This window comes from Catharus ustulatus, chromosome 7, assembly GCF_009819885.2.
Source record: "Catharus ustulatus isolate bCatUst1 chromosome 7, bCatUst1.pri.v2, whole genome shotgun sequence".
NCBI classification, from domain to species: Eukaryota; Metazoa; Chordata; class Aves; order Passeriformes; family Turdidae; genus Catharus; species Catharus ustulatus.
In genome coordinates this window covers 22,789,722-22,813,487 of record NC_046227.1, presented here as the reverse complement: position 1 = coordinate 22,813,487, position 23,766 = coordinate 22,789,722, and the positions used below count along the sequence as shown (strand labels likewise).

General features: G+C 59.5%; 1 protein-coding gene and 1 long non-coding RNA gene across 2 annotated transcripts in view; both read left to right on the top strand.

Annotated features, from left to right (window-relative positions):
- Window positions 1–23,766, top strand: part of ASIC4 (acid sensing ion channel subunit family member 4) — a 28,402-nt gene that overhangs the window by 1,185 nt on the left and 3,451 nt on the right. The window contains exons 2-6 of the mRNA XM_033064101.2: window positions 22,132–22,276; window positions 22,444–22,571; window positions 22,662–22,821; window positions 23,216–23,272; window positions 23,368–23,521. Coding sequence (XP_032919992.1) covers window positions 22,132–22,276; window positions 22,444–22,571; window positions 22,662–22,821; window positions 23,216–23,272; window positions 23,368–23,521 — 644 coding nt within the window. The remainder of the gene's footprint in view (window positions 1–22,131; window positions 22,277–22,443; window positions 22,572–22,661; window positions 22,822–23,215; window positions 23,273–23,367; window positions 23,522–23,766) is intronic.
- LOC116998470 lies at window positions 5–2,640 on the top strand. The gene is made up of 2 exons (XR_004418409.1): window positions 5–218; window positions 2,458–2,640. It is a non-coding gene; the product is annotated as an uncharacterized LOC116998470 (long non-coding RNA).

Genomic DNA, 23,766 nt, shown 5'->3' with positions numbered 1-23,766 from the left:
GCACACCTGGCTCAGCTTCCCCAGGGGCCCCTACCGCCACGGGGGGTACCCACCTGTCCGCGTCGCACCGGAGCAGGGCTCCCTGGCTCACTCCGGCTGCTGAAGTTTGCATCTCTCTCTGTTTGAGTTTCCCTCCAAGTTTCACATGGAGAGAGGGAGAGGATCCTCCGTGGGAGCTCTCAGCAGGGCTCTGCGCCACAGGACTGGGATGCCGGCAGGTCTGTGCCTGAGGGGCTCAGGGGCAGGAGCCGCGGTGGGTGAGCAGCAGGGTTCAGTGGTCCCCAGAGTGGGTGTGCAGCGGCCAGGGGGAAAGCTATGGCATAGAGTCCTGCTCCAGCCTGCTCTTCCCCCGGATCAAAGTGCCCTGACGCAGGGTGCTTTACTCAGGGAGAGGGGCTGGAGCAGGGGGGCAGGCAGAGACCCCTTTGCACAGAGGGGAACCTTCCTGCATTTGCGGGATTAGCACTGGGATGTGTGTAAATGTGGAGACTGCCGGCATTGCACACGCACGTGTGCACATGCCGAGCACAAAAGCCGAGCCGCTCCTTCGGGAGGCACGGCTCCAGCCGGGCGAGCAGGGGGCTGCCCCGGGCTGCCCACTCACCGTCCGGGACTGGCAGCAGGGCCTCTTGCAGGCAGCGCCCGGTCTGCCCAGGCAGAGAGCCCCTGGCCGACCGCCGCCAGTGTACAGCTCTCACCAATATTGAGCCTGGAAATCACAAATCCCCGCTGTGGTTTGGGAAAATAAATGTGCTGAACGGGCGGAATACCTGATGGGACCCTTTTCAGACCTTAATGACTCTGGAAATGAGCCGCCTCTCTCCTACGGCTGCCAGGGGCTACTGCTCAGCTGGCTCCCGCGTTCTCGGGAGCTGTGCTGCCAGCCGGACCCCGCTCCGTGCCGGGGTATGGGGTGTGATGCCATGGGCTCTGCAGGGTACTGGGGAAGAGAGGAGGCTCCGTGGGGCTGGAAATGGCTGATGCAGCACGTTCCGTTTCACTTCGTGCCCATCGGTAAAACGCCTGCTCAATGTGCAGAGTGATGCTGTCCCTGGGAAGAGACTTGGGGGGAGGGGGGGCTGCCTTGTGCGGGGGGGTGGTGGTGGCATGGGGCACTGCAGTGGAGTGGGAAGGAGCGGGTGACAGCGGGCGGGCAGCCCCACTCCTCCTGGGGATTTGCTGGGCTCTGTGCCTGCTCTATGCCAGCTGCTGGAGTTTGCCGGGGAGCAGTGTGGTTCAGCAGGGTTTGGAGCAGGAAGCTCTGGTGCTGGACAGTCCTGCACGTGGCTTGGCCATGCTGACTTCAGCCCTGCGATCCTCCTGGAGGATCCTGCACAGCTTTGGTTTGTGGGGGAGGCAGCGAGCCCAGCCTTGTGCTGGGCAGTGGCACAGCGTGGCAGTGGGATTTGATGTGTGCTGAGCCGCACTGTGATGTTAACAGGGCAGAGCTCAGGTGTATGGGGCAGCACAGGCTTCCCACAGCATGGACAGTGTGTGACATGCACTGTGCTGCATGGCAGTGAAGGGTGACTACCAGAACCCTCACTGGGACCCAGTTTCTCAGCCTGTGGCCTTGCAGGACCAGCTGGCCTCCCTACTTCATCTGCTCACAAGTATGGCCCAGGGATGCCCAGGGAGATGGACTCTGGTGCAGCAGCACCCTGCACTGGAGCAGGTTTCAGGAATGAAAATGGCTAGTGCCAGCTGACCCCTGGGTTCATGGCCAAAGAAGGGGAGTATAGGGCTCCTAAAGCTTCCACCCACCCTGTCCACAGCTCATTTCTGGCCTTTGAGGCATCAGGGGCTGTCAGCAGAAAGGGGTGTCACCTCTCACTTGCCTGGAGCAAAGGGGTGAACCTGGGGCAGGAGAGGCTGCAGAGATGGGTGTGGGGAGGGATAGGTGAAGATGTGATACACCTCTCAGCCACGTAACATCTCCCAAAGCTTTGCCAGGTAGCAGTGGGACCTGTCAAGGCATCACACCATTTGCAGCTGGAGCCTTCTACTCTAAGCCAAATCAGTCCCTTGTACCTCCTGGGAATGACTAAAACACAGCACAGGCTTCTTGGCAGGCGGGTTCAGTCCCAGCTGTGCTGTGTGGGCTTGGGCACTCCTGTGCCTTGTAGTTGTGGTCCCAATGAAGGGGCACCCAAGGCTGCTCATGTGGTGGGAAGCTCCAAGCTTTGCTGGTCCCATTTCTGGGTCCCCATATGAGCCTTCGTGTTCAGAAAGCTTTTGTACCCGCTCTGCTGTGGGTGAGTGTGTGAGTCACAGCATGTCCTCGCAGTGATGGAGGGCTCCCAGACTGCAGCACATCCCAGTAGGGCGAATGGCTCGGGTGCCCCGCACAGTGAGCACCCTCTACAGCAGAGGCTGTCCTCCAGTGAAACTGGAGAAGGGAAGGAGCTTCCCTGCAGCCATGCTTGCAGGAGTGCTGGAGTCTTTCCTTCCCTCTAGGTATGAGGTGGACTTTGTCCAGAAGCTGGAAGTTTTTCATCACGAGAGTGGCCAAGCTGTGGGGCTGCCACTGACTGCCTGCCCAGGAGCAGGAGCAGCGCCAGGGCTGGAGCATGTCCCCTCGCACTGCTGCTTGCAGCCTGTGCTCACACAATAAATAACTCGTGCGGATCCTTTAAGTAAGAGCCGTGAGTGGTAAATGATCTTCCCCTATTCAACGTCACAAATCCACGTTCTTTATGGGACAGCAAATTAAGAAACTATCGGGAAAAAAAAATCCCCAGCGTAAGCATCTTCCATGTAATAAAGCCCGGCAGGGCTGTAAATCTCCCCAGCGGCAAGGGACAACCCTGAGCTGCAGCGAGGCTCCCTGCAGCCCCACTGACAAATGTGCCCCCAGTGCTGGCTGCAAGAGGAGCCCTGGTAGAGCCTCTTCTGACCCCACTGAGCTGTGCCGTGCTCAGCAGCCCCCAGCTCCACTGTGCCCGGGGCCACTGCCCAATGCCCACTGGCACAGTGTCCGATGGGTGCCTTGGGGAGGGTGTCGGGCACAGAGCACTCCTGGCTGGGCCAGTGCAGCTGCAGAGCTGAGGGTGCCGGAACAGGAATCAATGGCGCTCTTTACATGCCATTAAGCAGGAGGTTGGGAAGTGTCCCCACGGGGCTGGGGCTGAGCTGCTGCGGGTGGTTTGCACTCACCCAAACCTCCCTGCCTGGCACCCCGGTACAGCCACAACCCAGGGCCACTTCTGGCCATGTCAGGTGGCTCTGAGGGAAGAGGGAGCCTCCCTGACAGTGCATTGGAAATAGGGGTACAGATAGATGGGGTGTGCAGGAGTTCGGGGGCTGTGGGAAGAAGTGCATGGAGGGGCCCCCTCAGTTGGCAGCAGCATCCCGCCTGTTTGCCGGCAGTGGCTGCAGCAGGAGCCTCAGCTCACGGCCGGGCAGGAGCCCAGTGCCTTTCTCAAAACCTCATTCGTTGTCAAAAGCCTTTTGTTTGTGATGTGTGGCTGCCGAAGCCAGTTGTGCCGGGGCTGGAAGCTGGGGGGGAGCAGGGAGGTTGCTGAGAGCTGGCAGTGCCTCTCGGAGCTGGCACCGGCCCCAGCTCTCCATGCTAGGCCTCCTGCCTGCCTGGGATGTGGGAAGTGTGAGGGGTCTCCCTAGCACCCCATGCAGACCCCAGAGGGGAAAGTCCTATGCTGAGATGGGCAACATCCTCAGCTGCATTGCACTTGCACACAAGAGATCCTGGTTCAGGGGGTGGGCAGGGGCAGCAGGCTGTTGCCTCTGCTTCCTCCCAGCAAGGCTCCCACTGTTCCTGACATGGGGACTCTCTGACCTTTCCACCAGAATCATACTTAATAAATGTCACATTTTCAGCCTATTTTTACTGGGTAAAAGAGATGGACTGATTGTTTTTCACCTGCCCTGCTCTGCCTGGTGCCTGCTCAGCTCCTGGCATTCAACCACTCCATTTTCCCTGTACTCTTGTGCAGGGCTGGGGTCCCCCCAGCTGCTCAGTGGGCTCCAGTTACTGCAGAACCTGCCCTGGCTGGAGTACAGAGTGGCTCTTGGGCCAGGCAATGCCATACGGGTCCCAGCACAGCATCATGTCCTTTGGAGGGTGGCATGGCTGTGACTGTGATGGGTGTCCTGCCATGCCTGGCAGGGACTGGCTGGGCTGGGGCTAGTGGCGTCAGTGCCCAGGAGAGGCTGGAGCATCCCTTACCAGTCCCATGAGCTGCTCAGCTGAGCCCATCTGTGCCCATCTGGGTCGCAGCACTCCACTCACTGCACCCACATCCTGCAGTCCCAGCCCAGCACCTGAGCCAGCTACCCAGGGGCTCACAGCCCATCTGGAATCCTCCATCCTCACAGTCTGGCCACTGTGCTCGTGCATTTCCAGGCCTATGTCCCGGGTAGTGCAGGCATGTCGCAGGTTGGCTGTGCTCCTGTCCAGAGCAGCGGCAGCAGCATCTCCGGCGCTGTTACACATGAGCCGCCTGGGCACGGCTCGAGGCGCTGTTTGTGCCAGAAACGGGGGACTTTAATGCAATTCGTTGCCATTTAATTTTACACAATTCCTGCTGCTTAATCCGCTGAGAAATGCTAATTTATACAATTCACGTCTAAAAATAAATGTCAGTCCAGCAGCTCCCAGCAGTGGGTAGCTGCTCCCACCAGCCCCCACCAAAGCCTTCTGCAGGGACCCCAGCCTGGAGCCCACCTTGCTCCCTGCCAGCCATGCTGTTAGTCCCTGTCCCAGGTGCTCAGGCTTTGGCAGCAAGTGTCTGGATTGGGCGATAATGGGATTTTGGGACACTGTGGTGGGAGAACAAGGGGTTGGCTGCACCTAGGGTGTCACTGAAAAGTACCTCGTGACAGTGGGGCAGGGTGACAAGGGGACAAGCAGGCGTCTTGGCAATCTGACTCTCAGATTGTTGGGGAGGCGTTATTGGTGTGAGGGTGTCTTTGGGACTACTGCTTCCTCATGGATTAGATCTGGGCCGATGTACAATGCACCTTGAGCTGTGGCTGGGGTGCATGGAGCAAGAGGGGTGCCCAGTGCAATGGCCTGCACATGAGGGGCCCAGCCATAGGTCAGGGCAGTATTGGTTGGCAGGTATTAATTGGTCACAAAGTACCATTAATGAATGTGGGATGGGAGGGAAACATGCACCCCTCCTGCCTTGGGAGTGGGGATGCATCATTAAGTCTCTGAGGGGGCTGGATCAATGGAGACAAGGGGATCCATGGCTGGGAAGAACCTATACTGGGGTCCCAGACTCCTGCCTCTTCCCCTTGAGCACCTCCATACCCTGCTGCCCTCCACCCCAATGCCACTGCCCCAGCCATCTCACACCCATTGCCTCCCCTTCCCTACCCCCTTGCTGAGCTGACCCCCATGCCAAGTGGGGTGCCACTGACACCAGCAGCAACACTGCGGAGAGAGTGCCAGGGTAGTGGCATCAAGGGCCATGGTGGTGGGTGCCAGCTCCCTGCAGGAGGGGGGCGAGGTGGGGGAGCAGGGGGGTGCGGAGGCGACGCAGCGGGGGAGCAGAGATGCTGGAGGAGCCGACGGCTTTCCCACCGTCTCCCTGATTGAGATCGGATCACCGTGAGCATAAAAAAGCTCTCTTCATAATTATATTTAATGAATTGACTTTAAAAGCTCTTATGCTCTTATCTGGGTAATTTAATATCACACACTTAATAAGCCTGTCTCCGATACGGGGGGAGCCAGCGGCCAGGATGCCCGCGCCTGGTGTGTCTCCCCAGGGATGTGGGACGTGCCATGAGGCTGGGCCCACGTGCCAGGCTGACTGGAGGGGGATGCTGCTGCCCCCTGGGGCCAGGGCACCCGTGGGGTGACTGTGGGGCAGTGCCCCTCCAGCACTGCTGGCTGCAGAGGGGGCTGGGCACCTCGGGTGGATGTGGGAGGAATGGGGACAAGATATGCAGAGGGGGTTGGCTCCAGGAACTGGTGCTTGCTGGTGCCTGGGGCCATGGGGCAGTGGGAAACAGGGCAGTGGGGCTGGCAGGGTGCAGGGTGACAGATGGGGCAGGGGGGTCCATGGGGTGCCACATGGCTGGCTGGGCATGGGGCGGGGTGGCTGGGGTGCAGGTGCCCTGTGCCAGCAGCATGGTCAGATGCCTCGTGGCCCCATTGCTGAAGGGCATTGTGTGGCCCTGTCCTTTATGCCAGTTGTGGTAGGGGTCCCATGGACAGCACTGGGGAAAGCCATGGGTCAGAGTGCACCACAGGTTCCAGTGCCATGATGATGTTAGATCCCTGTCTCATTCTGGCTCCAGCCACCTGGGGTAGTCAGCTGGGATGTCATGGAGGTAAATGAAGGCTTGTCACCATGGTCTCTGCAGCTCTGCCCTTTTCCCCCCGCCACCTCCCCAGCTCCTGGAGTCCCAGAAGGGGTGTGGGCTGCCTCCTGCAGGCCAGCATTGCTGTAGCCCCAGTAGGACTCGGCGCCCCCGCTCCCCCTTGCCACTCCCCCACAACCCATCACTGCGTGCAGGCGGGCGCCTGCGGCGAGCTGGAGGGAAGGCTCTGCCGTATGGAGCCAGGGGCCCTGGGGACTGCAGAAGCCTGGGGCTGGGTCCTGTGGCCATGGGGGCAACCCCCAGAATCCTCCACTCCAGACACTCACTGGGCAGTGGGGTGGAAAGCCACTGGCCAGGCTTGTGTTCTCTGCACGTCACAGTTAGAGCTACTGTGAGCTGGTCTGTCCCCCCAGCCTGGCACCATGTCCTCAGTCACCCTGCGCCCTCGGTGCCTGATTCCCTAGTGACAGAGGACAGAGCAGCACCTCCCAGCATCCATGACTGTGCTGCTCCAGGACAGGTGTCAGGGACAGGGTCACAAGAGCAGGGTGAGTGATGTTGGCCCTTGGCCAGCCATCCCCAAGCTCTGGAGCGCCTGGCAGTGCCGGCTGCCATCCTGGCACTTGGTGCCAAGGCTGGGCGGGCCGGAGGGAGGCACGTGCCAAGGTTGTGGGGCAGGGGAGCAAGGACACAGCTGCCACCTGGCCCTGCAGAGGCACTGGGGGACAACCCCAGGCAGAGCGGGGATCCCAGCTCCCCACTGGGGCATGGGGCAGCCGTGCCGGGTCTCCCTCCATGAGGGAGTGTCTGGAGAAGGAGGTTTACGGAGCTGCACTAAGTGACGCAAATGGTTTGAAGCCCATAAAGAGAGACGGTTTTATGTAAGACGACTATATAAAGCTCTGCTGTTCTGCCATTGATGAGATATAGGCCTTTATTTATAGAAGGCAATGTTTGCGGTGTGAGTGCTGAAAGCCAGCCAGGGACCCGCAGATAGGGCGTAGAGTCATTTGACATGCAGCTGCCGTCGACACTGTTCACACATTAAAGAAAAAAATTAACAAGTTTGCAGCCAGTCAGGTGGAAAAAACAATAATTGTCGAAAAACGTATTTCCCCCTTTTTCCAATAACAAATAACTGGAACGCTGTTGGGGAGGCTTCAGCTTGCTTTTGCTCTGGGAAGGGATGGGCTGAGGCTCCAGCCAGGCTAGTGGGTGGAGTGGGCAGGGGGAGGTAGGCAGGGTGGGATGAGAGCCCAGACAGGGCTGCCACAGGGTGGATGTCCCTGCCCAGGCATTTTTACGTCCACGACTGGAATAATAGGGCCTGCAGGCAGAGATGAAGGCAAGAACAGCTCAACACGGCCATGTGTGTGCTGGGGGATGAGGAGGGGGGACAAACACCAGGAGCTGAAGATGCTCACTATATGAGGGGCTGTGGACCAAACCTCGCTGGATTTTCCTGCCTGGCCCAGCATCGTCTCTCTTCACCTGCACACGCAGGGATGTTCTGAGGTTATTTTTTATCCAGATGTGTCTGGGTTTTTACTGGAGAGCATGCAGCCAGTCCCTGTGGCCAGAGCGCCCTGCCAAATTCTGTTTCATGCACGAAAGGAGGAAAAACTTCTCATGATTAATTGTGCAATAGGGGAAAACATGCATCTCTAACCTGCTCCTTGCCAGTCCCTGGCCTTTCCTCCCAGGCACTGCCCCAACATGCAGCCAAGGGAGGGTGTGAGGACAGGAGGGTGCTGACACCTCTGCCATGTCCTGCCCTGTCCTGACTCTGCCATGACCTTGAAGGGTCCCAGCAGGGAGCAGTCAGGCTCAAGGTCAAGCAGCTTCCCTGCAGCTCCCTGCACTGTTCTGTGGATGGCTGTCCCCTGCTCATACTGCAGTGCCTTCCCCCATGCCCCAGTGTGTTGTGCCAGGCACAGGCAGAGCTCTGCCTGCCCCATCTCCCACCATGCCACCCTTGTGCCAGCAGCTGGCAGGAGGTGTGGGTGGCATACGGCACTGTGCTGCTGGGCTTAGGTCAGGGGGACGACCTGCGCCCGGATGCACTGGGACTCAGGGCTTCTGCATGTGCCTGCTCTGTCCCCAGGAGATGTCACTGGCTGCATGGCTGCTCCTCCCCTGCCACCCTCATGAAGCCCCTCTGCAGATGCCCTCCAGATCACTTGGCCCATCTTGTCTCAGACAGAAGCCCAAGCACACTCTGCACATGAGCTCAACTGGGATCAACAGGTTTTCTTCCAGGAGAACAAAAGGTTCTCACCTGATGGCAACTTGGGGAAGGGGAGTGCAGGAGAAGCTGCAGGGCTGGAAGGTTATGTGGGCACTGTGTCCCAGTGGCATGGGGGTTGGGGATCCCTCTTTGTGTTGGAGAGCTGAGCCAGGCTGTCCCCTGCTCAATGATGGCTGGGCAGGAAGGGAGAGGAGGCACAGCCTCATCAGAGTAGGGCCTCTTATTAATCACTAACTGCCGGCCCTCCAGCCAGCAGCTCATTAGCAGTTTAATTCCCAGTGCCCGGCATGCAGGAGGGCTGTGCAGCTCTGATTGAGCTGGATGCACTCATCTGGGCAGCTGCAATCAGGTGGTGGCCCCCCCAGTCTGGTCACAGTCACAATCAGTGTCCACGTCCCCCGTGTCTGGGGTGGGCTGAATAGTAGGTGCTGCAGGTACTACAGGTGATGCAGATGCTGTGGGAGCTCTGGTCAGGCAGGGGTGAAACACATCGGTGGCAGTGGCTACAGAGAGGTTGTGAGCAGGGCCAGAAGCTGGAGATGTGCCCATGTCTCCCTCTGTATCCATCGACAGTCGGGCTGTGCCTGGAGTGTGGCAGTCCCTGCGGTGTCACGGGGCTGGGAGCAGCTGTCAGTGGTGTCAGCAGCCGTGGAGAGGCACTGTGCTCGGCTGCACGAGGATATGTCACCAGCCTGTCATCTCTGGGGTCAGTGACACCCTGCCCATCCCTGTACTGCCCCGTCCCTCTACCACCTGCATGTGCACCCACAGGGTAGCAAGGTGAGGGCTGTGGTCTCTGCCTGCATCCTGGTGTTCTGACACCGTGCCAGGTTTTCTCCTCTGGCTCTTCTTCCTTTCAGACCCCTTCATTAATGGGATGGGGGAATTCACTGGGCCATGGGAACAGGACAGGGGCAGGAGGCACTGAGTGTCCCAGGAAGGAGACACTGTCCGTGCCTCTGATGCTGCCTTTCTCTCATGGACCTTAAACTCCATCTGGGCATGCAGAGGTGGGCATCACTGTGCCTCCCAGATGCCTGGGGGTGTTTGCAGCTCAGCCTTACCCCTTTGCCCTCCAAAACTTGCTGTGTCCTTCACTCCCAAGCTGCCGTCTCCACAATTTCTTCACAGCGCAAGGAGGGAGGGAGAGACAGAAGAGAGAAACACCTCCATCTGTCTTCAATGCTCCAGTGGCTGGAGCAGGGCAGCGTAGGGGCCTGCAGGTGTCCCCACTGTGGTGGGGCAAGGAGGGCACTTGGGAGCAAGTCAGGGGCCATGCTGGGGCTGTGACTCCTGCAGAGGGGGCAGGGCCAGCCCAGCATCTGGTGCTGCTGCCCCTGGGAAAGGCTTGAAGCAGCCTGCTTTCCTGAGCAGCATAGGACTGAGGGCACTATGCAAATCCAGCTGAGATTGATGCAAGTATTAATTATGTCCCATCAGCTCAGCTCTTTCCCAGCAAGGCAAGGCACCAGGTCGTGCCGCAGTTTGTGCAGGAAAGATGGATTTGCACTGGCAATGTGTCCCCTATGCCTGTCCCCCTGTTCACAGGCTGCTCCCACCACCCTGCTGTGACTGTGGTGTGCCGTGCCAGGTCAGCCTGGCTCTCCCAGCCCCATGGCACTGCCTGGCTCAGGAGTGAAGTCATCACTGAGCAGGGAGGTGAACAGTCTGAGGCAGGAGCAATGCAAACACTGTCAAGCAGTCTGGCATACCCAGCTCTGAGGTCCTGCTAATCGGAGAGTGTCTGCAATTACATGTGCTAATTATGGGCAGGGGTTCACAGTAATTCCTGCCCTGCTAGCATGACACTGGTCACACCTAGGTGCATTGCTTCTTCATGAGGACAGGAGTAAACAACCAGCACTGTTCAGCAGGCTGTCCTGGCCCAGGAAATGGTGTATCACCAGGCTTCCTGCTCAGCCACTTCCCATGCCATGCCATGCCATGCCATGCCATGCCATGCCATGCCATGCCATGCCATGCCATTCCCATCCCACCTCACCCCATTCCACCCCACTCCACTCCACTCCACTCCACTCCACTCCACCCCATCCTCATCCCCATCGCATTTCACCCCATCCCAGTCTATTCTGTACTGAACATGGTACAGCATGTACAGTGCCATACATGGAGCCCTGCCTGTGTGGCCATGACAGCTGCTCTGTCCCCGAGCACCTGGCTGATCACATCTCAGTGGAGCTGCTTTTCAGATGGAGTTTTTCAGGCTTTGACCCCCCCTATGCTGCTGCTGCTGCTCTGACATCCTGTTTCCTTATCGCCTGACATGACCTTAATTAACTCCCTGTGCTGATAATGCTCTGGGCTTCTCCTCCAGGAGCTGTATCTCAGCATTGTGTCCTGCCTCATCCTCTTATGGACCACTGCAGAGGCTGCACAGGCAGCATGGAGCAAAGGGGAGAAAGGGATGTGTGGTGCAGGCAGGGAAGGACAGTGATACTGGGGTTGCTGGGATGACATGGAGTGGATGGTACATCCCCTGCTGGAGCCAGGGGATTGGTGCTGCATTGAGGATTTCAGGGAGATGCTGTCCGGTGGAGATAGCTGTCATGGTGCAAAGGTGGGGGTTCTGACAGGAGGGGGGCTGTGCTGATGGCCAGGGCAGGGTGGCAGAGGCAGTGGTGCCCACAGCAGCAGCACCCATCCCAAGTTCCAGAAGTGCTGTGCACCACTGTGGAGGGATCCTGGCCCTCCTTGCACTGCTGCAGAGGAGCTTGGGGGGCTGAGCTGACAGGACCCCCCACCACTGGGAACTGCCTGACTACCTGGCTGCCCCTCCACTGCCAGCCCTAGTGGATTGAAATGCCGGCACTGATGACTTGTAGCCACTTTATCTCCCGTGCTTCGCAAATATTGGCAAAGAGGAGATGTTTCAATAGTGAGGTTCGCTGATAGGAATCTGTGTGTAATCCCACCAGCTCCATCCCGTGCAGCAGCCCAGCTGCCTCTGAGGCAGCTGCTCACCAGGACTGAGCCTGGCATGGGCACAGTCTGGGGCCCATGGGGCTGCTTCCAGCACCTTTTCCCCACAGACCGGTTCCCAGCAGGGTGCTGTTCTGAGCTTACCTGTGTTGCAGGTCATGTATCATCCTCCAGCACAGAGCAGGGCTCTGGAGCAAGGTCCCTGCTCAGGGCTCCTGTCACCTGCAGGTAGCTTTGACCTGTCAGCAGCCAAGCCAATGCCAAGAGCCCTGTAAAAAGCAAAAGCTGCAAAATGCTCTCAGGCAATTTCCTCCCAGCTTGCGGCCACACAAACCTCATCTTCACTCCTATTCCCCAAAACTTTAGACCTGCCTGTCTCAGGTGCTCAGCTCCCATCCTCAGGCCCACAGCCCAGGCAGCAGATGGGATGAAGGACCAGCTGTTCCTGGGGCATGAGTGGGCAGGTTGCATTTGACCCCTCTGCTCATGCTGCCTGCAGACACAATGGGAATTGTATTTTCCTGAAGCTGGCTGTGCAATGGGCACCTCAGGCATTATGGAAAGTGTGTACAGATACACCTGCTCACAGCCTGTGATGTATGGAATGCTGGGAGCAGCATACAGTCCTGGGAATGAGGCACTGGATCCAAGCAGGGGCAAGGGGAAATGGTTTGAAGAGAGAAGGTGGGAGCTGCCAGTGCTGCTCCCCTTTGTATGGGAGGCAAAGGTGTATGAGGAGGGGAGAAGGAGGTCCTCAGATGCCCATTCCTGCCAAGACGTATCCCTGCTCCTGCAGCAAGCCTCAGGAGCTGGAAGGAGCTGAAGACGGCAACTGAGGAGCTCCTGCAGGTGCCAAGGACCAGCACATGGGTAATGTGGCCCAAAGACGCAGGAGAAGCAGATGCCTTGGGAGTCCTGAGACACCCAGCCCATCACCTACATGGAGAGCAGATAATGGGGATATAGGGATAGAAGGATATGAGCTGCAGGGGTGTCCCTGCCTGCCAGTACCCGCACCTCTTCCCCTTCCTGGCAGCCTCAAGGAGGGAGCCCCTGTCAGTGCCTGGGTGCGGGGGCTCTCTTGATCAGCCTCTCCTCCCGGGAGCACCCAGGCTGGGGAAAGCCAACCCCTATCATGTTTGTTCCATTGATTTAGCGCCGCGGAGAGGGTTTAATCAGCCTTTAGCCTGCACACTCCAGCATTAAGAACAAATCCATTAGCCACGAGATAACCACAAAGGGTTGTGCTGAGGCTGGATGAGGTCCCAGCGCCTTCAAGATGCAAATTGGCAATCAAAGATCAAAGCCGTGCAGTTCCCTAATCTCTGCTAAAAGGACTCAGCTATTAAGGAGCCCTTTCCCACTGAGCTGTGATCACCCCACTTCAGTAGGACTCCCTATGTGCTGTCGGGTTACACCACCATCCTGACTGGCCTCCTGGCCCCCAGGTCCCCTGAGCCAGCCCTGGGGAGAAGGGTGTATCCAGGGCTCAGGCTGTTTACTTGTGTGTTGTTTCCTTCAGTTCTGACACGCTGGACTCAAATTCATGTTGCCAGAGAGAGCGGAGTCCAGAGCAGTGTTGGGGGTCAGTGGCTGGAGGGGAGGAGAAAGGGAAGAGGTGGGAGTTTGGATGGGGCAGGGTGGTGGGAGAGCTGTGCAGGGTTTATGTGGTGCCTTTGGAGACAGAGAAGATGCTGGCAGGTGGCTACCCCTCCTGCAGCTCAGGGATTTAGCCTGGTTCAGCCCCTGCCTGGTTGCACCAGGTGGCTCAGGGCAATCCCTGCTGGCCCCAGGGAAATCAGTGGGGAGCATGGCATGGGGGCAGGCAGCAGAGAGCAAGCGAGGGATCATGGCATGGCAGAGTGTTTTGGAGGCAAGTTCCCTTTTGAGGGGATTCCTGCTCGCCCCATGCCACCCTGGAGCACGTGGGTGCACAAAGCCCTGGTTCCCATAGCCGCCCTGCCAGCTTCTGCATGGTGCTGAGCTCAGGATGCAGTCTGCCCCCTGCTCCTCGCCCAGGAGCCTGTGGTGACTCCACACATGGCTGCCCCAGCAGCCCCGCGAGTCCCAGTCACCCCATACTATGCAGGAGCGCCGCGAAGCTGCCGAGCTGTGACAGGAGCTGCAATGCCAGCACTGTCAGCAAATCTGCAGCAGCACAGATGTGTGCTCTGCTCAGCATGGTCCAGCTCAGGGACCAGTATCCCCCCACATCCTGCTGAAATGGTCAGAGAGTGTGTGAGCCACCCTGCAACAGGTGGGCAGCGGGGAGCAGAGGGTCCCGTCTGGCTGTCCTTTTGTCTGGGGACCCTCTCTACTGGCAGCTGCTCATTGAGGTGCTGCTCATGCCTCTCACAACAGCCCCCGGCAGGCAGCACAGCCTTGCAAGAGCAGCAGGCAGTGAGGTGCTGGCACCTCAGCCAGGGTGACAATAAATCTTATCAGTGCAAACCCATCCGTAGGCAGGAGGATAACCCCTGTGACAACCCGGCAAAAGCGGAGCTTCATCTTCACCGTGTCGCTGCTGTGGATTTACAGATAAATGCCACGGCTGGAGGGACCTCCCCCCTCCCCTCCCGCCTAACTCTGCCCTGAGGCTACGGGAGCTGCCAGGTCCAGGCCGGTGTGTCCCAGGGACAATGGCCATGGGAAGAGCAGGTCTGGGCTGGGACTCAGCAGGAGGATACCTGGATAGGTGAGGATGGAAAGAAGGTCACATGCAGGACAAAGTGGCATTGCCTGCTGTCCTGACCCTATTATCTTCTACACGCACTGTCCGATGGAGCCCTGCATCCTTCATAAACCCATGGAGGTCTGGGCATCACGCGAGCCGGACCATCGGTGCTCAGTGATCGGGAAACGTGTGAATGAGTGTGTGACACTGGCAGTGTGTCCCCGAGGTCGTGTGACAGCACCTGACGCGAGCCAGCATGCTTCGTGGATGCAGCCTGTGTGCCCATCCCCGTGTGTGCCCCCCCGCTCCGGCCGGGCAGCGAGCGGCGCGGTGGTGCCAGGAGCGGGGGCTGCTGAGCGGGGCGGCAGGAGGCATCCCTGCCCCGGGCCCCGCTCCTCGGCTCAGCTCCCCCATCTCCCGGCAGCCGTGGGAGCAGTAATGAGATGGAGCAGCAGAAGGACGGCGAGATAAGGCTGCCTGCGCTGCCCCAGCAGATTAAACGCTGGGATTAAGCAGGCGGTGCCAGCTCTGCTGCCTTTTTATCTCGCTGCTTCTCCCCTCTTATTCTCCCGCAGTCGATAGAGAACGGTCTCCGAGCTGTCAGCAAAGGAAATTGCTTGTTAACCCTTTGGGGACGGGCGGCAGAGCTCCCTGTACGGTTGCTTTCAAAGAGAAGCGGTCCCCGGGGGATGCGCTGCCCGCGGAGCCAAGGAGGGATGCGGGGACACATCCCGCAGGGCCCCGCATGCGAGGGAGAGCAAGACAGGGCCGGGAGTGCCCAGGATCTGCAGCCAAAAGCCACCAACGCCCAACGAGCACCATGCAGAGGCACTGATGTAGTGGGGTTCCTGCGGGGTGACAACAGTCGAAGAACGGAGGCTGCCTAAGCTCCACAAAGGAGCCCCGGGGACATAGCATACCCCGTTTTCCGGTATCCTTGATGTTCTCTGCTTCCTCCAGCCTGCAAGATGTGCAGGCTCAGTGCTACATCTCAGTGAAACCACAGGGCTGGGGATCCTTCTCCTGTCCCGAGGACAAGTGGCACGGGCCAGCTGTGTCTGCACAGTACCGCGCATGGTGCTGGATCTCCTCCAACTGCCAAGGGGAGCCTGCTACCCAAACCCATCGTTATTGCTCTCTGTGTATGTGAGTGTTTTGTTGGGTTTGCAGCAGCGAGGCTGAGCTGCAGCCCATCCCAGTGCTTATCCGTAGAGCGCTGTGCTGTGTGCCCAGGAGCAGCGTGCCCGGCGCGGGGGTGTCTGAGGGTGGGAAGCCGGCTGGAGAGCGCCGGAGGGTGCACAGAGTGACAGCAGGATTGCTGCTCAGCACAGTCCAAACCCAAGCTAGGGAGTTCTGGCATTTTTGGGGGCGCAGCTTTAGTGCAGTCTTTCCCGTGGGGACCTTGAGCACCTCCTGAAGCAGGAGTCAGAAACATGGGGCAGAAACCTTCCGCAGCTCCACCACTCCGCTCGTACTAAGGGAGAGACCAGGGTAGGTAGGCAGCATGCTTAACAACTCAGAGGGGTTTTCCAGCTGCCAACAGGATGAAGAGGACTTCCCCAGCCCCTGCCTCTCATCTCTCTGCTCCTGCCTGCTCTCCCCCTCGCATCCCTGCCCTGCACTGCAGCATGCCTTTGCCACTGGCACTGCATCTTCTGCAATTCCCTTGCTGTTGGCTCCTTCACCTGCTCAGGTGTCACTTTTGGTGGACGCTTGAAAACGAGAACAAACTGTATGAAAGCTGCCGGGAGATCTGCAGGGAGCAGGTTAGCCCCGGCTGGGGAAGCAGTCCCTACTGTCTTGGGATGCTGCCCGACGGCTGCTGCGGAATGAGGGGGAGAGCTGTGTGCGAGCTGCTGAGGAGCTGGAGCTGATGCTGTGGCGGGCAGCCGGGCTGCGCAGGCAGGCAGAGGCTGAATCGGGAAAGGGGAAAGGAAACCAGAAGTGATTGGCACGTGAAGGCTGGCACGCTGGAGGCTGCGAGGGGATAGGATTGCTGTTTATAAATACATCAAGGGAGTAAACACAAGGGAGGAAAGAGAGCTATTTAAGCTAAGGGACAATGCTGGCAGTAGAACAAATGGTAAAAACTGGCCATGAATAAATTTAGGTTGGAAATGAGTGAGATTCTGGGACAAATTTCCCCCAGGAGCAGCAGGAGTAGAAAGCACTACCATGTGATGGCACTTTCTCTGCTACCACAGGTTCTCACGTGTGTGCAGTGTGCTGCCATGCCTGTGCAGTGAAGTCGAGAGGTGAGGAGCTGGGGTCCCCAGCTACTCTCCTCTGTGTCACAGACACTCAGGTTCCATGTGGCATGGGCAGCACAGCTCTCTCCAGCTTCTCTCTTGGCCAGTGCAGGACTTCTGGGGCAATGGTTTGCAGGGAAAGGTCCTTCTATGGCACATGAGTTTGGGCATGCTGTCACAGATGCTGATCCTGAAAGCTGGATGGTACCAATGTCCCCAAGCTTTAACAGTCACTGGCAGCACTGGGGCAAATTTGCTAGGAGAGTGTCCTTGCCCATGTGCACGGTACATCCCTCTGCCTTGCATTGCATCCCTATGCTCCTGACCCACCAGGAGCAGGAAGCCCCGGTCTAGATCCTGCCTGTTCCTGGGGACATGGGTTACACATTGTCCCTGATGCTGCACCCTGGTTGTGACCTGCTTGCCCTGCCCAGTGCTGGGGCTTGGGTGTCTCCCACTGCTCTGCCTGGCACAGCCTGCAGCACAGTTGAGCAATTGGTATTCCAGCAGCGAGCCTGCTTGGCATGAAAGGGGCTCTGCCAGCCCCACACGCCCACATTCTCCACTGCTGGCTCAGGCCTAGCCAAGGGAACTCAGCTGGCAAGGGCTGTCCTGTAACACAGAGAGAGACACAGCTGCAGTGGCAGGAGGGGTCCTGGCCTTTCTGGGATATGCCTGCAGCAGCCTCAGGCCCCCTTGCCCCACACTGTTTTCCCTCTTCCTTTGGAGGTAGATCAGGGAGCCACAGGAGATATTCCAGAGCTTAGCCCTTCACAAGATGGGGGAAACAACAGCCTAAACCATCACTTGTGTGTGCTGTGCCAAAGATGTCCTGCTCTGTTTGGGCTGAGGATGCAGAGTCTGGTGCCCCATGGAGGCAGCAGCCCCAGACCCCATATGCAGGGCTGTGTCCTGCAGGAGGCATCCCAGGAGCTCCGTGTGGGACAGAAGGGGCTGCCTGTGTGGGAGGTGGTTGTGCTACTGCCAGAGCTGGGGTCAAGCCAAACTGGCACCGTTCCCCAAATCCTCCTGGGAGCGGGGAAAGGAAATGGTGCGACCATGCATGAGAAGGGACGTTTGCAGTGGCAAAAACATCCCACTGGCTCAGAAAATTGCTGCAGAATCGGGCTTGAAATGAGTTGAAATTGCTGAATCCAAGCGGATCTCATATCCCGGGCAGTTGTAATGCTGGCGTCAGCGCTGCAGCTTCCCTCCCGGGGCACCCAGGCAGGGCTGGCTGTGCTGTGCGGGGGGAGCAGGCTGTTGGGGATGGGGGCTGCCCCGGGGGCCTCTGGCATGGTGAGGGGATCCAGCAGAGCTGGAATCTGGGCTGGGATTCCAGAGTGGGGGGCAGGAGCAGAGCAGGAGACAGGGTACATGGGTGTGCCATTGCCCCAACCCTACCAGTCTCATCCCAGTTTGGTCCCAGCTCCTGTGCCATGTCTCCTGTCCAGGAACATCCCTGTGCTCTAGCTGCCCATATTCACTCAGGAAGCAGCATTTCCATTTTTGGAGGCTGCTTTCCTTTATGCCACAGCCTTTCCCATGCTAATTTTCTCTCTGGGCTCAGGCACCTGGAGATGACCCTCAAGGTTACCCCTGGGCTGGCATCCCCACCAAATCCAGGTGGGCAGCACTCCAGTGTCCTCACATTCGTGTCCCCATTCCCATTATGCCCAAATGATGACTGTTCTCAGGGGTGCTTCTATGCTGAGGTGATCGCTCCTGTGTGGTGTGCCCATGCCCAGGGCCTGCCCGTCAGTTGCATGTCCCAGTGGGAATGTGGGAGCAGGGCTGGCTGTCCCAGCGGGAGCAGGGCTGGGAGGCCCAGGCATGCAGCAGCAGGACCCGCTAGCACCACACATGTTGCAGCTCATTCCCCTCACATGAAAACATTTGGCTGGAAGCTTAGTGAGGCCTCTTGTCTCCTCAGAGCAATCAGGATTTGTCACTGCCTGCAATGTTTAACGTTGTCTTCCAGAGGCTAAATACCGTGGGGAGCTGTGTAAGCCGTGGAAATACCTGTGTGAGCTGGGATCAGCCTGAGGCTGGCACAATGGGCTGGCAGTGCTGGGGATGGGGGACTGGGAATCCATGATGTTGGTCCTCATGCCCCCAGCGCTCACAGGTGGGCTGGTGTGAGCCAGGGTGAGAATGCTGGGGGTCAGCATCTTGCTTCCAAAAGGTTCCCCACAGGAGGGGGGCTGGGAGGCAAGTCTCGGGAGCATGGGCAGCACCTGGTGGGCCCCAGAACTGTGTGGGGTCGGGAAGAAGATGGCAGGGTCCTCAGCAATATCTGACTGGGATCTGCCTGCCGAGGCGCAGGCAGCTATTTCTGTCAAGGTCAGCGTGTCTCCATGGGAGAGAGAGGAAAATGATGAATCGTGTAAAGAAATTACCTCTCTAATGGGGTCTCCCCTGGATGTGAGCATGGCGTGGGGATGCCGGTATGCACTGGCTGAGCAAGGAGACCGGCACGGAAATACTGCCTCTGGCCCTAAGACTGCAACACTCATGGCCACCCAGCAGGCAGAGCAGGGTGCCCAAGGGCTCATGCCTCAGTTGCTATCCTTGGCTGGACATGTGTGCTACAGTCCTGCAAGGTATTTTTCTGGGTCAGCTGCGGGGAGAAAATCATGTTCCTGCTGTAGGCAGGCTCTCTTCTGCTCTTCTTCCTCCTCCTCCTCATTCGCTCCCTGTTATCTAATTGGATTTGTCATGCTGGAAAGGCAAAGCCCTTCAGGACTGTGCTGTGCTCTCACCAGTGTGATTTCACAGCTGGCCTCAGCACCCCAGTAGCCGATAAGTGAGTAACTCAGCTGGACGCCATGGGCACCCCTGCTCCCCAGGCTCCCCCACAGCCATGTCCACCTGCCCACCACCACAGCTGGACCTTCTCCTACAGTCCTGCCCAACACCGGTCCCTGTCACCAAGCCCTGTCCCCACGTGCTCCAGCCTCTGCATCCCATCCCTCATCCGCTCCAGGGTGATTGCCATGCCGCCGGAGATGTCTGAACTGACACGAGATGGAAGCGTTCACAGAAATGACATTTTCTCCAGCCTGGGGAGCTTATCCTCCGTTTAAAGAAAACTAATATAGAAGCTGCCCTGGTGTGCCGGGGCTGATGGTATCAGGCTGGCAGCCGCCGGCGCTCGCAGCCGCGATAAATCTCAGAAAGGAGCCGAGCCGGCTGCAGCCGCCCCACAGAGAGGGGCTGAGCCGTGTCCTGGCGCTGCTGCGGGGGCGCAGCGGCGGGGGGGACAGCTCAGGGCGGCTGTGGCGGGGTGACCCACAGCGTCCCGAGGATACGGGGAGCGGGGAGCCCGCGGCGGGGATGGCGCCAGCGCTGCACTCGGCGGCGGGGCTGCGGCAGGAGCCGGAGAGCTCAGCGGCGGCCCGGTCCGGCCCGGGGCAGGCCCCGGGGCTGTGGGCCGGGCGGGGCCGGGCCGGGCGCGGGGCCGGGGGCGGTGGGCGCGCGGGAAGCCGAGCGCGGGGCCCTGCTGCCCCCTGCCGGGCAGCGCCCGCCGCGCACCCGAGGCCGGGGCAGGGCCTGCCGGGGACGGGCGGCGCGGCCCGGCCGCCCTTGGGTGCTGTCGCCGCCCCCGCTCGCACCACTCGGTGCCTGCCTGTATATGACCTGCCTGAAGTCCTCCTGCACCTGCAACCAAGCTGCCAGATGGGATCCTGGCCGCGCCCCCATCGTGGCTATAGTTAGGTGCTGCTCAGGTTTCAAGGCCTGCGGCTGGGATGCTGCTGGGGAGTCACTGCCGAAGTGATCGGGAGTTCCCTGTGTTCCAGTCCTTCCTGCCACCACTGGCCTTTTCCTGTCCTGATGCAATGGGGTTCAAGGATTCTGCTTTTCACGGGGCCCAGTAGCCCTGACTTGCCCTGGGGCTGTGGAGGATGAGGGACTCCCCTCTCCACGCCAGCCCACCTGGGTGAGTGCCGAAGGTGGGTGCCTGGAAGCAGCAGCAGCAGGAGATGAGAGGCTGAGGAGAGTGCAGTGCTGAGCTTTGAAGGCACCTGACAGGCTGTCGGGGCGCTGCCAGCCACGCTGACAGCCGGGTACAGACACCCCCCGCCCCTGCTGCTCTCTGATCACAGCCTCGCCGTCACTTCAAAGCGCCCGCTAGGCTCAGGTGGGTTCTCATGCTGCCTCCCACCCCATGGTTCCACTCCACCTTGTATTACCCTTATTACAACCTGACCCACAGTCTTGCTTCTCCTGCCCCACCTGGCCCACATGCACAGAGGTCCCCAGCTCCAGGTATACCAAGGTACAAATTAGACAAGATCCCAAGCAGCACTGGCAGTAGGTGTTGGCCCCCCAGTGCTGTCACTGTCCCTGCTCTGTGGGGCAGAGTCCCCAGCTGCAGAGCAGACACAGTTGGTGTCCCTGGAGGTCCAGGCAGTGTTTTGTGGTGACTGCAGTGAAATGCATGGCAAGGGACAAGGAGGAAGAGCTGGGGTGCAACATTCCTAGGCACAAGGTTCACACAGTGTGCCTGAGACAGGTCATCACTATCCAGACACAGACGTCCACCATGCCAGGACGCTGGGAGCTGCCAGTTCAGCTTGCCTGGGGTAAAACAACACACACCCCTGTCCCAACCTAGCTCGAGAAGGAATTTTCCATTCCCGAATGCAGGTTGGGGAAAGGCGTGTTTGTAGCAACCCCCTCCTCTTCCCCCCCTCACCCATCACCAAAGCAGCTCAGGAAGGCGCCTGCCTTGCTCGTCTCCAGGAAGGTGCAGAGCAAAAGCCTCCCAGGAAGGAGAGATCCCTGGAGGGGACCAGGGACCCTGGGCAGCCCCAGGGGCAGCCTGCAGCCCGCTTTCCAGAGGAGCCACCCTGAATGCAACCATGCCGCTGCCCCTTGCCTGCTGCCAGGACGGGGAAGTTCTGACACCACCCCAGGACAGCAGCGCGCCCCAGCTCGTTGTTGGCATCCTGCGAGCCACCCGGATCCCTGGGCTGCACTACATGTGTACCCGGCCACAGTCCCGCCTGCGCCGGCTGCTCTGGAGCCTGGCCTTCCTGGCTTCCGCCGGGCTGCTGGCCACCAGCACCGCCGACCGCCTGCAGCACCTGCTCTCGCGGCCCGTGCACACCCGCGCCCGCCTCGCCTGGGCACCCCAGCTCCGCTTCCCGGCTGTCACCCTCTGCAACCCCAACCGGGCGCGCTTCCTGCACCTCACCAAACCCGACCTCTACTCGGTGGGCGAGTGGCTGGGACTGGCCCAGGAGAACCACTCACTGGTGCCCGAGATGCTGGCCGTGCTGGGGGAGGACCAGCGTACCTGGCTGATACGTCTGGCCAACTACTCGCGCTTCTTGCCGCCCCGCCGCTCCGAGCGCACCATGCAGAGCTTCTTTCACCGCCTGGGCCACCAGATTGAGGACATGCTGGTGGAGTGTCGCTTTCAGGGAGAGCGCTGTGGCCCCCAGCACTTCACTCCTGTGAGTTCCTTCCTGGAAGGCGCAGGATAGCTGGGCTACCCCGTGGGTACTGGGAATGATGCTTCACCCCCACCCCAGCAAGGGTGGAGGGGTGGCAGAGTAGGGAGTCAGGCTGAGATGAGCCTTTCCAAAGGTCATGCAAGACTGTACCTTCTTTCCATCACCTCCATGGAACTGGAAAGGAGTTTCTGGACCTCATCCTGCTTGCAGAATACTCGACCAGATCCCTGCCTGCTCTCTTACTACTGCTCTTTCTATCCCCAGGTCTATACACGCTATGGTAAGTGTTACACCTTCAATGGGGATCGGAGGAATCCACGTGTGACCCGCCAAGGTGGCATGGGCAACGGGCTGGAGATCATGCTGGACATCCAGCAGGAAGAGTACCTGCCCATCTGGAGAGAGACCAGTAAGTGGGGCTATGGCTCAGACAGGGCACAGGTGAGGGGTGCTAGGACGCAGGGTTGCTGGGCAAGCAGAGCGTCCTGTGAGGGGACTGTGGATAAAGCAGGGCATCAGAGGGGTGCAGGGGCTGGGTCAGTGCAGGCATGCAGCACCTCTGTCCTTCTCCCACAGACGAGACGTCATTTGAAGCTGGTATCCGGGTCCAGATCCACAGCCAGGACGAGCCACCCTATATCCATCAGTTAGGCTTTGGTGTCTCACCCGGCTTCCAGACCTTTGTGTCCTGCCAGGAGCAGCGGGTAAGGCAGGATGCCCCACAGCCCCAGGCAGGTGCCTGTAGGCACTCAGCCCAGCACAGCCCTGCAGCAATGCCCTTCTCACCCCAACAGCTCACCTACCTGCCACAGCCGTGGGGGAACTGCCGGGCCAGCATGCAGGGGGAGCAGCTGCTGCCCGGCTATGACACCTACAGCATTGCTGCCTGCCGCCTCCAGTGTGAGAAAGAGGCTGTGGTGCAGAGCTGCCACTGCCGCATGGTCCATATGCCAGGTGAGGGCTGTGCATGATGGTGTGAGGGGCATCCCACTGCTCCAACAGTCCTGCTGAGGTTGCCCCAACTCCCTGCAGTCTGCACCCAAAGATCACCCCTGCCCCAACACTCTGCACCCAAAGATTCCCTCGGCCCCATCCCTCTCCACCCAGCAACCACCCCATCCTCTCCATATGCTGGGTCGGATCCTGTCCTACCCTCCTTACACCACAGGTCAGCCCCTTCCCTGCTTGCCTCGTACCAGGGCCACATCTGCCTCAACCAACCTGCATCCAAGGGTCACTCATCCCCATTCCCTCTGTACCCTGCCCCACTACCTCCAAGGGAGTGAGTCAAGACTGGGGGACAGAATCTGGCCAGACTCCCCCCTCCCAACCTTCTGCTTCTCCACAGGCAATGAGTCCATCTGCTCCCCTAATGTGTACATCGAGTGTGCTGACCACACGCTGGGTAGGTATGGCAGTGGGTGGGCATCTAGGGGCTGGCTGAGTGCCCCAGGGAGGGAGCTGGAGATTGTGGCTGTGCCAATGGGTGTCTGCCCCCAGATGCAGCTGTGGAGGACAGCCAGGAGCGCTGCAGCTGCCCCACACCGTGCAACCTGACACGCTACGGCAAGGAGATCTCCATGGTCCGCATCCCCAACAAGGGCTCAGCGCGCTACCTCGCCCGCAAGTACAACAAGAATGAGACCTACATTCGGTGAGTTGCCAACTCTGGGTATTCCAGGGGGTGGGCAGGGGGCTGGGGACCTGGGGAACTTCCACTCCACTCCTGGCAGCACACAAAGAGAGGGCCCTGGCATACTTGATCTCTGCAGCATCCCCTGTGCAGGGGTGTTTTCACTAGAGCTTCTTTCCAACTAGTCCAATCTGCCTAGCCCTCCTGTCAGCACCTACCCACCCCACTCTCTCTCCTGGCCTGGGACACGCCTTATCCATGTCCCC